Source organism: Neodiprion pinetum, chromosome 3 (assembly GCF_021155775.2).
Source record: "Neodiprion pinetum isolate iyNeoPine1 chromosome 3, iyNeoPine1.2, whole genome shotgun sequence".
Lineage (NCBI taxonomy): Eukaryota > Metazoa > Arthropoda > Insecta > Hymenoptera > Diprionidae > Neodiprion > Neodiprion pinetum.
The window spans coordinates 36,899,055-36,913,591 of NC_060234.1; the positions used below are offsets into that span (position 1 = coordinate 36,899,055).

The 14,537-nt window shown below is 32.7% G+C and overlaps 1 protein-coding gene across 5 annotated transcripts; it reads left to right on the top strand.

Annotated features, from left to right (window-relative positions):
* Positions 1 to 1,246: 1,246 nt before the first annotated feature.
* LOC124215643 (cGMP-dependent 3',5'-cyclic phosphodiesterase) lies at positions 1,247 to 14,424 on the top strand. 5 transcript variants are annotated; one of them, XM_069134853.1, is made up of 13 exons: positions 1,248 to 1,414; positions 1,615 to 1,665; positions 2,970 to 3,101; positions 7,836 to 8,083; positions 8,489 to 8,598; positions 8,712 to 8,887; positions 9,006 to 9,192; positions 9,296 to 9,477; positions 10,032 to 10,216; positions 10,377 to 10,641; positions 10,838 to 11,125; positions 11,211 to 11,356; positions 11,428 to 14,424. In XM_069134853.1, exons 3-13 carry the CDS (start codon positions 3,033 to 3,035, stop codon positions 11,699 to 11,701), a joined length of 2,130 nt encoding a protein of 709 aa, XP_068990954.1. In that variant the 5' UTR covers positions 1,248 to 1,414; positions 1,615 to 1,665; positions 2,970 to 3,032; the 3' UTR covers positions 11,702 to 14,424. The 5 variants fall into 5 exon arrangements, with proteins under 5 accessions (XP_046475220.1, XP_068990954.1, XP_068990953.1 ...); XM_046619264.2 differs by having other exon boundaries at positions 1,247 to 1,665; XM_069134852.1 differs by having other exon boundaries at positions 1,248 to 1,665; positions 8,712 to 8,851.
* Positions 14,425 to 14,537: the final 113 nt, after the last annotated feature.

Consider the following 14,537-nt stretch of genomic DNA (forward strand, 5'->3'; position numbering starts at 1 on the left):
TATGGACTAGACGAGCCGAAGTTCGCCGACGTGGAAAGTGGCTGACGACGCCATCACCCGATTTCCTATACGCGCGAAAAATACAATTTACGAAATCTGCATGAACAATTTACCGGCGAGTGCCAAGTGTTGTCACGGGATGTTAAAAATACAATTTAAACTACAAGATTTAAACAGCAAATGAATGAATACTTGACACACATTAATCGTTGTAGTATTTATGTATTATAATCTACGTTTTTCAAATTTAAACCATTTTCAAACCAAGGTTTATCGTTCATTTCGAAGAACTTCGAAATCTGTCAAGTATATCAATGAGAACTAACAACTTATCGGAATAGCAATATTTTCAAAGAAGTTAAGCAATTTGAAAAAATAAAAACTTGAGACGATTACAGAATTTTAGACAATATAAACATTTTCTGTATCTAATCGCTAGAATGAATTTGGGTCTTGAATTGTTACGGAAGTCAACGAAATAGATTAAATCTGGAAGAATTTCCTAAACGAAAGCACTAGAGCATTCATTGACTATGTGAACGATAATCTAGAATTCCTGAGTAAATATCTGAAAACAGTTCTGTTGTAAAATTTTTCACGGTAAATCGTGGAGGAAAAATTTGTACCAGGAGTAATACTGTTACGGTACTAAACTGCGTAATTCACACTAGCAAATTTTCAAATCGCAATTCATTTGAAACACATCACAGTACCAACCGAACTATTTCTTTTTATTTCTACAAGCGATACAATCAATTTATTCTCTCGCTGAATACGCCATCCATGCATGTTCGTTACGATTAAATAAGTAGTTTGCATCTAAATTTCTATAATTCTCCTTACATATCTGCATCGATCAATTGATAATGTAACTCTGTTTCAATTAAAGTCTCCATGCAATTAATCATCGATTTTCGCTATCGTCAAATCAGTGCCTATATAACATAATATTAGTGGAATTGACATCAAGAATTGGCACTTCCTAGTTAAAAATTATGTTAAAAAATTATAAATTCTATAAATTTGAATTTATTAGCAATAAGAAATATTTCTATTTCCCCACCTACGCTGAAGCAAAACTTTATAAGTTATATTACTCACTCGTATTGACATAGGAAAATATAGCAATTATATTTACAACGCAACGCCTGAAATTTTCGGCCCTGGACAACCGGCTCCTCCCCCCTCCTGACTCAGCCGCGGTAGCGAGGTAATTCCCGTTTTTCGTCGGCACGACGTATTGTACGGAGTCGCGGGCTTGTTTTGTTTTCAGTAGATATTCTCTAGTCAGTAGATCCAGTGACGTGGCGGAGGGAGGTGGTGCGGATCGCGCGTTAAGTAATTGGTTCTACGTACCGTACGTAAAGAGACAATATTTCTTCAATGGGAATCGTTGGTCTGCCGCGAATTAGAGGTACTCGATAAACGTATCGCCGCACTTCAACCCCAAATGAGTTCAATCATATTCCATTAATGTTCAGGCGACTTTTGAGCATTTTCTTTTGCGATGTGCTATGCATAGGCGAGTTTTGCGGTAGGTCGCGTATCGAAAGCAAAATGACTTCCTTGAACTTGAAGGCTACCGACCCCGAGAGCATTCTTTCCCTGTTACAGGATCTCGCCGACGTTCCGTGCAATGTAGTCCAACAAAAATTGAACAGCTACGTAAGTTTTGTTTTATTTTTATCAAAGAATGATTAACTGAAAGCCATCCTAAATCCAGCGGATCGCGGATGCTGGCCTATTTTTTCATAAATTATCTAACATCGAATGGTATAGCATTTGTTTTTTTTTTGTTTTTTTTTTTACAAATATTTGCACAACTTATTTGCACCTTGATGTTTATCCCTATACGTTTGTTTTCATTCATTGGACGTCTGGAATACATCCAGATAATCTGTAAATATTAGGTGAACGATGTCTGGTCGGTTGCACGTTTTATTTTCGAGCTTTTACGATGTAGTTATTCCGGATGTTTTTGTTTTACACACACCTTTTCTCTTCCTCGCATCTATGCATGCTCTATATTATCTTGTCACAATGCAACTACAGAATGGTTTTTAAACCATCTGTCGAACACAATTCTTTCTCATCATTTGGATTACTTTATTCCATAATATGAAGGGAAAAAAACAAAAATTTGCGTATATTTTCGTAGTTTTCCGTTTTTATTTGCATATAAGAAAAGTAATAGTTTGACAGTGTTAAACTTCCGTAATTGCCATGGATGTGTACAATGTGAAGAATGTCGGTATTGTGGCATTACGCAAAAGCAGCCTGTGCTACCAAGTTTGGTCAACATAAAACCACATAAGCCTAACGCTGCTTATCTGTCTAGTTTTCAGAAGAATATCCCTCCCGACTAAAGAAAAATAAGGAAACAAGGAAAAAATTTGCCGAGTAGTATTTTTCCCTGTTGTATCAATATTTCCTTTTCAGTGTTTACATTCACAGAAACTTTTCTATCATACGCCTGTGCACAAGATAATAACCAGACATCATGGGATTTGATTATTTACCGATCATAAAACTTTGTCAAGTATATTTACAAGAGTTAACAAGTATTAGTTGAAATGATTCTGTAATAGAAAACAGTCCGGGATTTCATTAATCTTTTGTCATAGTTCACGGATGTTTAAAAATATTTCACGTGTATTAATCTGCCCGAGAATGAAGACATCGTAAAGAACCAGACAAATTTATGTTTCAGAATATTTGAAAATGTATTCCAATCGCCGAATAGTATTTTTTTTGTGCATCTTGCATGTTTCTAACGTGTTATTCTTTCAAATTTGTATTGACAAAGTTCATACTATGTAAAAACACCAATTTTTTTATCAAAGTGTAATCGAACACTATTGATCAGTATTTAAAGTTATTTCCTATTACAATAGTGGACACTGTTTAATTAAACCTTAATATTCCAAATCTTTGATAATCTTTCATCAAAATATACTTTTAATTTTCAGTTACAAACGGCCACTGGATCGAAAGTGGTTTTCCTAGCTCCGATTCTCTTGGAAACAGAGGAGATGGTAATACATGTTGTGGGTGAGAAGATTCTTGAGAGAGAGCTAAGGTTCCCAGTAAGCCAATCCAATGTAATATTCAATATTTAGGTATTTTCTCTTTGTGTTTATTTATGTAGTAACTGAACACTTTATTACTTCTTTTACGTTGCCTAACACAAAATGTCATAATTAACAAAGTGATCTGCTAATATATGCTTGTGTCAATTTTATTAGCGCCATATATTTTCATTTATTGCTGTTTGAGGCATAGATTTAAATTCAATTTAAGTATGATGTTTTGCAATGAGGAAAGTGATTGAATTCCTAAAACAAAAGAACGTTTTCCGATGCAGTTATGTAAACATACCTATGTATATGCATAGCATTGTTACACATGGCATAATGTTCGAATTGCTTGAATGTACGAATGGCCTTGGTTAAACACGAGTTATGAATATCAATTAATCAGGAACCAAAACTGCGTTTACGTTGCTTTGATAGTAGCACATGTGAAAGATTAATCTATGGCTGTGTAACAGAACGCCAGTTTTGTTTGGCATGCGTATCAGATAAGAGGAACAAGTCAAACATCACCTCATTAGCTAACCCCACCTACTACTAAATCTGCCTGGCACTTTGAAAATGTTATGGGTCAACATTCAGTGTCTCCATATTTTACGTTAATTTTTATTATGAAGCGCATACGACATGTATTACATACTGGATCTGATAATTCATAAAAGTACCGGATTGTATTATATCATTATTGCAACATGGCAGACACCCAACAATCACTTGCTCCTTTATATCAATACGATAAGTAAAATGAATCATTATGTCCTGACTCAACTTAATTCGATGCCATTGCATGTGTCACTATTATGATAATCAGCCACTCTCGAGCATATAGTATTGTTACGTAATTTTTTATGTATCCAGGCTACTCCCTGAGTTGTTTCAATTACGTGCATAGGGTCGAGACATCAAAAAAAGTGACGAACTTCCAAGTGATTGCATGTAATAAACACCGCCTCCATTTATCTCAACTACTGTGATACTTACTACATTTTGAAAGTTTTTAATTGGCTAATTCAGTCGAGTAAAGCAATATACTTCTATAAAACTAATTTTCAGTTATTACCTAAGAGTATCATTCTTACTAAGATATCTGACACAATATGGCCATTAAAAGTGAAAAGTAATCCCAGGTCTATGAAACACATTAATAAGATCAGAACTTTATCCGATGCAGACCATACTCTTAGTTCAGCAAAGCAATTAGTTCACGTTTATAGAACAAGAAACCGTAAATACTACCATGGATTCCACTGTTCAATTACATACATTTAGATTCTGAATTATTCTTAGGATTAGCTTTGAGTGTACATCAGTTTGTATAATGATCATGTTTTTGTTCTATGAGTTCATAAAAAATTGCTGTTTAATTTGAAATAGGGTTACCAATTTTCTCATTTACATTCGTTTTACGAATATCTTTGTGGAATTGTCTTTGTTTGGAGTATTGTTTGAATAGCTGATGCTGAATTGAGTTGATAAATTGATCTATTTGCATGCTCTGAAATAGCTTTCTATCGAAAAGTTAGAGATGACTCTCTTAAAGACTTTACCACGGACAGATGAATTAATTGTAATGGAAAACAGGCAAGTTTACCAGTCTATGGAACTCCAATTATCCAATTACAATTAGCTGAGTGCTCAAACTATTAAGACAATTTAGTACCATTCGTAATTACCAAGACAATAGTAATATTAAATATTGGTAGAATTGATGACCTTCCATCATGCAACCACTAATGTCTTAATAGCCTTTTGTACTCTTACATCGAGCCCGTCTGCAGCGAGTCGTTAGATCAATATGTCCATCCATTGATGATGAAATGTATTTAAATGTTAGCTAATGTCTGGCCTTTCAAACTTATTGTTTTCATTACATTACCTATGTGATGACGTATTTCGACAAGGTAGACCTATGTTTTGAAAAGTTGAGCAATCAAAACTAAAAACATTCATGTATACAGCTCGTAAAGGCGTAACGAATTTTTTCTCACGTGGGTGAGTATCGTTAAAAGTGTTGCATTTTTTGCTAACTTCAAGCAGATTAAATTAATACAGGATACTTTTGTATTTTTAGTAAATGTGCTTGCAACAAGAATCACGCGAACTGGACTTGTTCTTTAGGGTAGCACTGTTTTTGGCCATTTCAGTGTTTTGATGAGCCCAATCAAACACTGAAGTTTTTATTATAGTACTATGCAATCTTATTACAGAATTCAATTCACAAATTACTAAGGCCACAAATAGAGCAATGACCATAACGGTGTATCTACACTGGCTTAAGGCTTGACATTATTTTTGCGTACTATCAACCGAATTTGTAGATTCCATTTAATCGTTATTAATGATTAAAAACTTTCAAGATACCACTCTATCAAATCGAATAGGTATCGCCAAAATGGTACTCGATTGTTAAAAATCGAATGACTGGTAGGAAATAATTTAACTGCATTGAGGTAATGTTTGATTAAATTGTATATGGGAAATAATGCGAGAAATTAAATTTTCACAACCGTATATTTCTTACTTGTTGACTCGGTAACCGGACATTGCAAACATCAACAGATGGTATCTATGATAGCTTTTATTAGGTGTTTAATATCTAACCACAGCACCATTACACATGCAATAATCTCATGCCTGGAAAGTAATCTTTTTTGATAATATTGCTAATCAATATTTTGAATCCCTGTTGTAAACTATCAGAAGTATCTATCTAGTGATGAGAAGATAGGCTCTACGTTATGAGTAAAAAGAGTATTATCACAATCCATAACGAAGCAAGATATTTGAGATTGTCATCATCGCTTTCAGTATTTTCATTTGTCTCGAAAGAGTGTACATATTATGTAACGTCACTCTCCCCTATATTCTATCACCTGTTGTTTCGAAGGCTGCGCTTGGAACTTAAAAAGTGGTTACCAATCATGACAAAAAGTGTTCATTCATGTTCTGAATACAAATGAATTTAAATAATGTATTCGTAACGTGACTTAACCCGTCAGAAGTAAATTTAACATAACAATTGCTAGTTTCAGCCCAGATACCATTAGAAACACCTCACGGCAATCATTGAATAATAAATCGAATTATTGCAAAGCGCTACACTACCAAATGTTATGTTCGTCTTTAGGCAAAATGAAAACTTGTGTTATGTGTCGATAGTTTATCAAACGGTGTATTAAAAAATGATGTATGATAATTTACTGAATATGAATCATTTTTGTCAATATATACACTTATTGTACACAATAACATCGTTATTATTAAACCGTTATGCCTCAATGATTACATTTATTAAATATTTTCTCTGTGAAAATTATATTTACACGTAATTACATCATCATTGAATTTGAACAATCAGGACTCAAAAGTAGCTGGAATTTATTTATAGAAAGTTATTTAATAGGTCTTTCGTATTTGTCCAAGCTAAATAATTATGAGCTAAGCTCAGCTTCATCACATAGTTCTGGTTCTATTTTGAAGTTTTATTTAACAATAAGATAGATCAGTATACCTTTTTGCTAAACAACTGGTAAAACTAACATCCGTTCCAAAGTTTTTAAAAATAGGCCGTCAGTGCTCCGGCGAAAATAAATTCAGAAAGAACTTTGTATTTTTGAATAATTCGCATCTATTATCACCAATTCATGTATTCTAGTTTATCGCTAACTTTAAGAATACTTGGGTTCTCACATCAGTGTCGAATTTGCCAGATAATAAGATACGTAATGTGATTGTAATTCTACAAATTACACAATCCAATTACCTAATAATCTGTCTACGTATGATACAACAGACTTAAAATTCGCATGTGCTGCTCATGAATAATATCTGCAAAACGGAAAATACAATTTATGCAGTTTCCAGTAGAAACAGTAAACTTATTGTTTTTTTTTCTCTGCATTATCTTAACTCGATAATAGTTTTTGAAATTCCATGCCATTTATAAGTATTCTGAATTAGAAAATTATTATTTCTTCGAATCTTTCTCACTATAAGCTGATCGATTGTAACTTTATAGTTTTTATCTTTATTGATACTGTGATATATCCACGTCACAGTTTTACGAAGACGTCATTTTATAAGTACTGATAAGTTATCATATTTCATATCGCCAGCATGTAGTTTCACTAACGTCTTTATTTTCAACTTACAGGGCGTATGGGAATTTATTTTAATTGAGAATATTGCAATTCATTGATATTATTTATTTTGAATTCTGAGAAAGAGAGAAATGATATTATTTTTCAAATTAGCGTTGAGAGTTATTTTTTTATTTAAACTAAGGCTGTTTTATATTTAACGAGTTGTTTTCCACCTGTGATACCTTCGTTTATTATAATTTAATACATGCCCCACTTTATTATTTTTCTACTGAATTTAATCATTTTCAATGAATCTATGTTTTTAGCATCTATACTTCAAACTGCTTATAAATTATAATTCAGTTTCTAGCACTGTTACAAATGTATTTACGTCTGTGATGTATGTGTCAAGTAATATATCAAAATTTAACACCAGCAATGCTTATATTTTGTCAGTTTACATCTCGTTTTCCGTTTTAGTGAAAGACATTATACGTATTCTTCATTGCATATGTAGAATAATTTTATGAGCCTTATCAAATCTAATCTCAAACATGCAGTAAAATGTAAAAGTCAGATATCAATTGCTCCAGTTCACGTGTGGGCACATGACTTGAGACCAATTTTCAATCCAAAACTACCAAGAAAATACCTTTTTCAGGTGCTGAACCATGTCTTGCACAGAGCAGTGAAACATCGCAAGTCCGTAACGGCCCATGCAACAGAACTTGATCAAGAACTCTTACAACATCTTCACTCGGTCGTGAATCCTGTGCCAGATCTGTTTTTATCTATTCCGATACAGCATCCCGTCCGGCATCACATTGCTCTTGTTGTTTGTCTCGTGAATTGCGAGGACCGAGAAAATGTTGAATATATGTGTACAAAAATGGTCCAGGAGTGCTTTAAGTAAGTTCTTACCTTTGTATGCAACGATTAACACCCTGTCAGCCTAACACCTCGTTTATCATTTGTTATATACGTACTCATACTAACTTCATTACAAAGCAAATACTTGTGTCTGGGATGCTAAAAGATATATGAGATCGTGATCCCATAAAATGAACTGGAAATTTTCCATCGGCATATGCATAAAAAAAATTCTATCTACTGTGAATATTATGTCAAGGTCTGGGCTGATAAATTTAATGATAAGCAAATAGTATTTCAAGTTGCAATTATATTTGTTAGCTAATAACATCCTCAAGCCCACATCTGTTGACAATTTATCCTTTTGCATTTCGTCAGTGTGCGCCAAACAGAATGTCCAATTCAATAAATTTTGTATGTCATATGCAATAATTTTAATTTTAGGTATTGTTTGGGTTTACTGTTGAGCACTTTGCGATGTCAAGAAGAAACACGATTGAAGTTACAATGTCAAGATTTACTGGCTGTCTCAAGAAAACTCTTCACACATTTAGGTGATAGATAATTTTATAACAGTTGTGCGTAAAACCATTTCAACGAAACCTGTTTAAATTGGCGAGAATTTGCAAATAATCCCTTGGTTATGATAGTATTTTCAAATTCACAGGAGATTTGTCAGATCTCCTGCGAGAGATCATGGCAGAAGCAAGAAAGCTAACTAATGCCGAAAGATGTTCCTTGTTTTTACTTGACCCAGAACAACAGGATCTAGTTGCTAAAGTGTTCGATGGTATATCTACAAGAGATGTAAGCAACATTGCTAAACATCAGTTGCATCCCAAAGTGAATATGTGTACTAACATGATTTATATGTGCTGCTCTTGTCTAATTTGATGGCTATAAAGCTTGTAATCAAACACAATCATGCAAATATTTGTAAAGCAATTTTATCTGTTTACAGTCTGTAAAGGAAATGCGGATAGCTCGTGGCCGAGGCATAGCAGGTCATGTTGCTTCATCAGGAAAACTGCTTAACATAAGGAATGCTTATGATCATCCGCTTTTCTATAGAGGAATAGATGAGGTTACAGGTTTTAAAACGCGAAACATCCTGTGTTTTCCAATCCGCGACGAAAAAGGAATCATTGGTAAATTTCATTATTGCTCATATTATTAGAATTACCAGAGAAATGTTTTGTAGAAAGTTAAACTCTGTGGTAAATAGATTGGATGAAACCGTTTTTTCTCTAGGTGTGGCCCAGTTGTGCAACAAAATGGATGGGTTGTATTTTGATGTATGCGACGAAGAAGTGGCTACAGCTTTCAGTATCTATTGCGGTATATCCATAATGCACAGCATTGTTTACAAGAAAATTCAAGATGCCCAAGCGAGAAACAAACTCAGCAATGAACTCATGATGTACCATATGAAGGTGAGTTTCTATAAATGGGACACCATTATTAAATGTTTTCATAGAATTTTTCTACATTATTATTTTGAAGCCGTAATAGTATTTTTTAGAAAATATATTGTAAAAAGCGTTTAAATTTCGTCACTTTGGTATCGTAAGTTATTGAATATGAAGAGGAAAAATTAATCTATCAAAATTTTTTGCAATACTAACATTGAATGAAAATATTAAATGCACGAATGAGATTATTTATTCATGTAAATCTACTTTTTATGATCATTCAATATCATTTTTATCTTTTCAATCTTACCATTGGTGATTACAGCAGGTAATGTGCTTATAATACTATTTAACAGAAATTTAGTCAAGGAAATTTCTGCTCCTTTAAATCTCACAGATTTCATTTGGCTGAATTGAAAATTTTAATACATCATAAATATAATAAGTGTTACAGAGAATCTGATAGAAAAATATATTTAATTGTTGACCATTCATTGTTTTCCTATGATTTGACGAAGTTCGTGAATATTAAAAATACATCCTACATTACATACTTTTATTTTTCAATGTTTTAGGTGGAAACTGAATCAGTTCAATCTTTCTTAAATTGTCGGGATGATCACAGTATTAAGGACTTCGATAAATTTCACTTTAGTCCTCGAAGTGTACCTTACAAACACATGCCATGCTATGTACTTAAAATGTTTGGCGAGTTAGGTTTTATTAATACTTGGAGAATTAAGACAACTACACTTGCTAGGTAAGTTCAACAACCAATCGAAATTTATATTGTATCACTCAAGTAGTGCTGGTATCAGATATCAAAACAAAGCCTTAATTGTAGTATAAAAAAGTACGTACATGCTGTCATAGCTTCCGACATTTTTTTTTTTTATTTACTAATAAATGGATTTTTGCAGATTTATATTGTTCGTGAAAAAAGGTTACAGAGATGCCCCCTACCATAATTGGGTTCATGCATTTTCAGTGGCTCACTTTGCTTACTTGCTGATGGTAAATCTAAATCTAATAAAAAATGATTACATAACATCTCTACAAGGCTTGGCATTCTTGGTTTCGTGTCTTTGTCACGACATTGACCACAGGGGAACTAACAACTCTTTTCAAACCAAGTGCGGCACTGTTCTCGCGAGTCTGTATAGTTCTGAAGGATCTGTTATGGAGGCAAGTAATAATTAATGTTAAACACATATCATTACAGATTGTACATAGTGTTAATTAACCCGAGCTTTGCAGAACAATCTGTAAACTCCAAACTGATATTACAATTTACACAGCAGTGATATTTACAGTAACTGTAATGACTAAATATTTACCAAGTTCGTTACATATGGTAAAAATATTTATTTACATCTTGCAGAGGCATCATTTGGCACAGTCAATGTGCATTTTGAATACCGATGGCTGCAACATTTTTGAAAGCCTATCCAGCGAAGAGTATAGTGAAGTATTAGATTTATTAAGGAACAATATCCTTTCGACTGACTTAACTTCTCACTTTCGTATGGCCGAACAACAACGCGAGATGATCTCAGCAGGATTCAAGAAAAATGATCCTACTCATAGAAAGCTTCTTCTAGCAATGTTTATGACGTGTTGTGACCTTAGTGATCAAACAAAAGATTGGAGGGTCACAAAGAAAACTGCAGTATGTAGTTCAAGTAATCTATATGGTGAACTCATGGTAATAACTATCGTAGGGACAGGGTAATAATAGTTTTCTATCTTTTAAGGAGCAAATATACGACGAATTTTTCTCACAAGGTGATTTAGAGAAGAGTATGGGAACTGCACCTGCAGAGATGATGGACAGAGAACGTGCCTCGATTCCGGATCTTCAAGTGCAATTTATAACGAATCTTGTACTGCCTCTTTTCAAGTAAGTTCAACCAACAAGATAGTGTAAAGAAATTGAAAACTCATTTGATTAATTATTTATCGAATTTTCAGAAATTTGGCAGATTTGTTTCCTGCTGCGCAACCACTTGTAGATACAATTATTAATAATAAGAATGTTTGGAAGCACGCTCGCCATCTTTTTCAAGAGTACAGTCAGAATGGTACAAAGTCCATGGAAATTCTTCTGGATCCAACTTTGGAGGATGAAGTGCTTAAAGCATTCGAACAAAGTGGAGATATTGAGCAGGAGCCGGCTACAGAAATGACGGAAGATGCAGGGGAAAGTAGTAGTAAACATGATTATGAAGTCGCAGATGAAGATTGAGATCCTGACCGTATTGATAATTATTAGCATTAGACAGAATATCTGATGACATTTCCAATCAACCTCTTACAACTTGGTATTACCAGCAATTACACTATATACTTCTACCTTGCTATTTCAGTAGCGATAGGGCTTACAAGATACGCCAATTGCTTTACTGCGAATATGAATTCTTTTGGGTTGTATTTAGAAAGGAAAAAAAATTATTTAACAATATTCTCGAAGATAAACCAAATGAAACACGTAAGCCGTGCAAACACATCTCAGTGCTCAAAGTTTGTCAATAAATTGATCATATCTAAACTTTACCTTAAACATGTTATTTGGTATACAGAAAATGCACTAAATTATAAAGAACTTGGGGTTATAAATTGCGAATACAATTTCACAAAGTTGGATTTTCTCAACTGAGTCCCAAAAAGAAAAGAGAATAAACAAGGTATATATTTTTCGATGGTTTAAATTTAACACCAGTGTCAAATAATACAAGTATTAAATTAATTATCTAAAAACAGATTTATAGTCTACTGAAAATAGAACGGCGAAATTTTTTCTCACAGCCTGAGTGCAAATAGCGGTTTAATGTCAGTATTTCATGGCCAAATTAGATTTATTGGAATAAAGTGTAGTGTGAACGTATAGAAATGATTAATAATAAATGTACAAAACACGTAGAATATATAGTTATAGTGACTTTACCCGCGAAAATAGTAATGAAAAATGGTTTCTTAATATAAAGTTATTCGGGAGTAATAATGTTTTCACCTACTGACCAAATACTTGACGAACTCATTGTGGTTAACTGTAGTCCAAAGTATTCTCTGTACTAAATAATACGGAAAAAAAATTTTCCTAATGTTCCACGTTATGAAAGCTCAAAAATTTCATAATTCTAATGTATTGGTTGGATTTAAACTGTGTCTGATATTTGTAATTACATATGTATTTTAGTCTGATTTGAAAATAACAAATTAAAATAGCGTAAGCTTGTAGCTTTAAAAGTTGACATGGCACTAAACAATTGCCCATCATTTTTATCAAAGTTCAGATAGTAATTTTTACAGTTGATTGTAAATCTTCATATCATTATGAATTTGTGTAGAAGACCGTGATTTGGTCCAAAAATAATCTGGACATATCTGCTGATAGCGAATGAAATTTGATACATCCGCACTGATATAATAAGTCTCATAATTGCAGTAGTAACAATTATAATATAAGTAGTTATATGTGAAACCTCGTTCGCTATTTTTTTTCTTCATCATGTTTGAATGCTACTGCTCAACTTTTGAATAGTCATCTGATATGAAAATATAATTTACCTCCTTATAGAGCGATTGTTCGTTCGTCTGAAATGCAACGTTTAAATATTCATAAAATTTACTTCCTGGACCTACAGGAACTTTTCTAATTGAAACTAAAAAATTGTAAAATCGATTATTAAGAATTTCTCGTAAGCACGTTGTCTTACCAACTACGTCTTTGTATTCTGAGGAAAATCAATGCCGGCGTAATTGTCAAAGTATGATTATTTATTTTAAAGTGAAGATTCCTCAAAGTAAATTATCTTTGATAAAACCAACAAGTCATTCTGTAACGTTGTATTTGGAGCAACTTTTTATATTTGGAGTATTCCTATGAATTACAAAACAATAATATATAGGACTCTCAATTTAAAAGTATAATTTTACTCCGACTACGCTTTTAGTCGCATAGCAATTTTATCATATTCATATAATTGTAAATAGCTCAACGTTCTATAATACATTAGTCTATTACCAATCAACCCTTCTCTATTTCATAATTGGTTAAACTGAGAAGATTTATTTAACAGAAAAATAGTGTATTAAGTTACAAATTATATAATATCATATCAGTTACATTCAAAAATTTAATCTTGCAGTTGCATATGATTTGTCGTAGATTCACTGTACCATAAAATCACTTCAGTACGGAATCAATCAAAACATAAAATCTTATCCAATGTAGAATAATACCTGTATTCGCACGTGCGAATTTGTATGAAACATTGTGACAGAAACTAACGACGTTTACATGACGAAAAGAGTGATTTGTCACATTGAGTCTCCATCCGTGATTCAATGCCATTCAATTTGATATCTGTATTTAGCACTAACAGATAAAATTCATCAGTTAATTCTTTTTTTTACCATGTGATTCTATAAACATGATTCAATCATATCATTATTTTTGTTGCATCGATATTCAGCTTTGGGTATCAACATTTTATAGTGTATTTATGAAAATTTACATATACTTTTTAATTATTATCATTATGATATTGATCATATGTATATTATTGTTGTTCACTTGAATAGATCCGACTTTTATTTCAAATTGTAGGCATTGGTATAAATTATCGTGGCTCAAATATTTGCCTATAGAAATTTGCCTTATTAGATATTTAATGAAATGTTGTACTTTGTTAGAATTTCCAGAGCCAAACGCAAAAAAATATGCAAAAAGCATACATCTAAGTAACAGTTTCATTAGTTTGTGTAACTATCATAATGTCTAGACATAGCATTTTTGTCTTAAATAACAAATGATTGTGATTAATGTTTAGTATGGAATATGTTACAGTGTACGAACGCAGTCTAAGGAAAGAGAGAAAAAAACGATCTAGTCACGCATACGATTTGTATTTTGAAAAAAAGTGTAATTTTACACAATATACACAACTGATTATTTGGTGTATTAAACATTTTTCTTTATATATATCACAATACTTATCTTTTGATGTACATATCTAATGCCAAATTTCAATTATAAGGGCTGATATATTGCAACAATCCACCCTTTGGCTGCACCGATA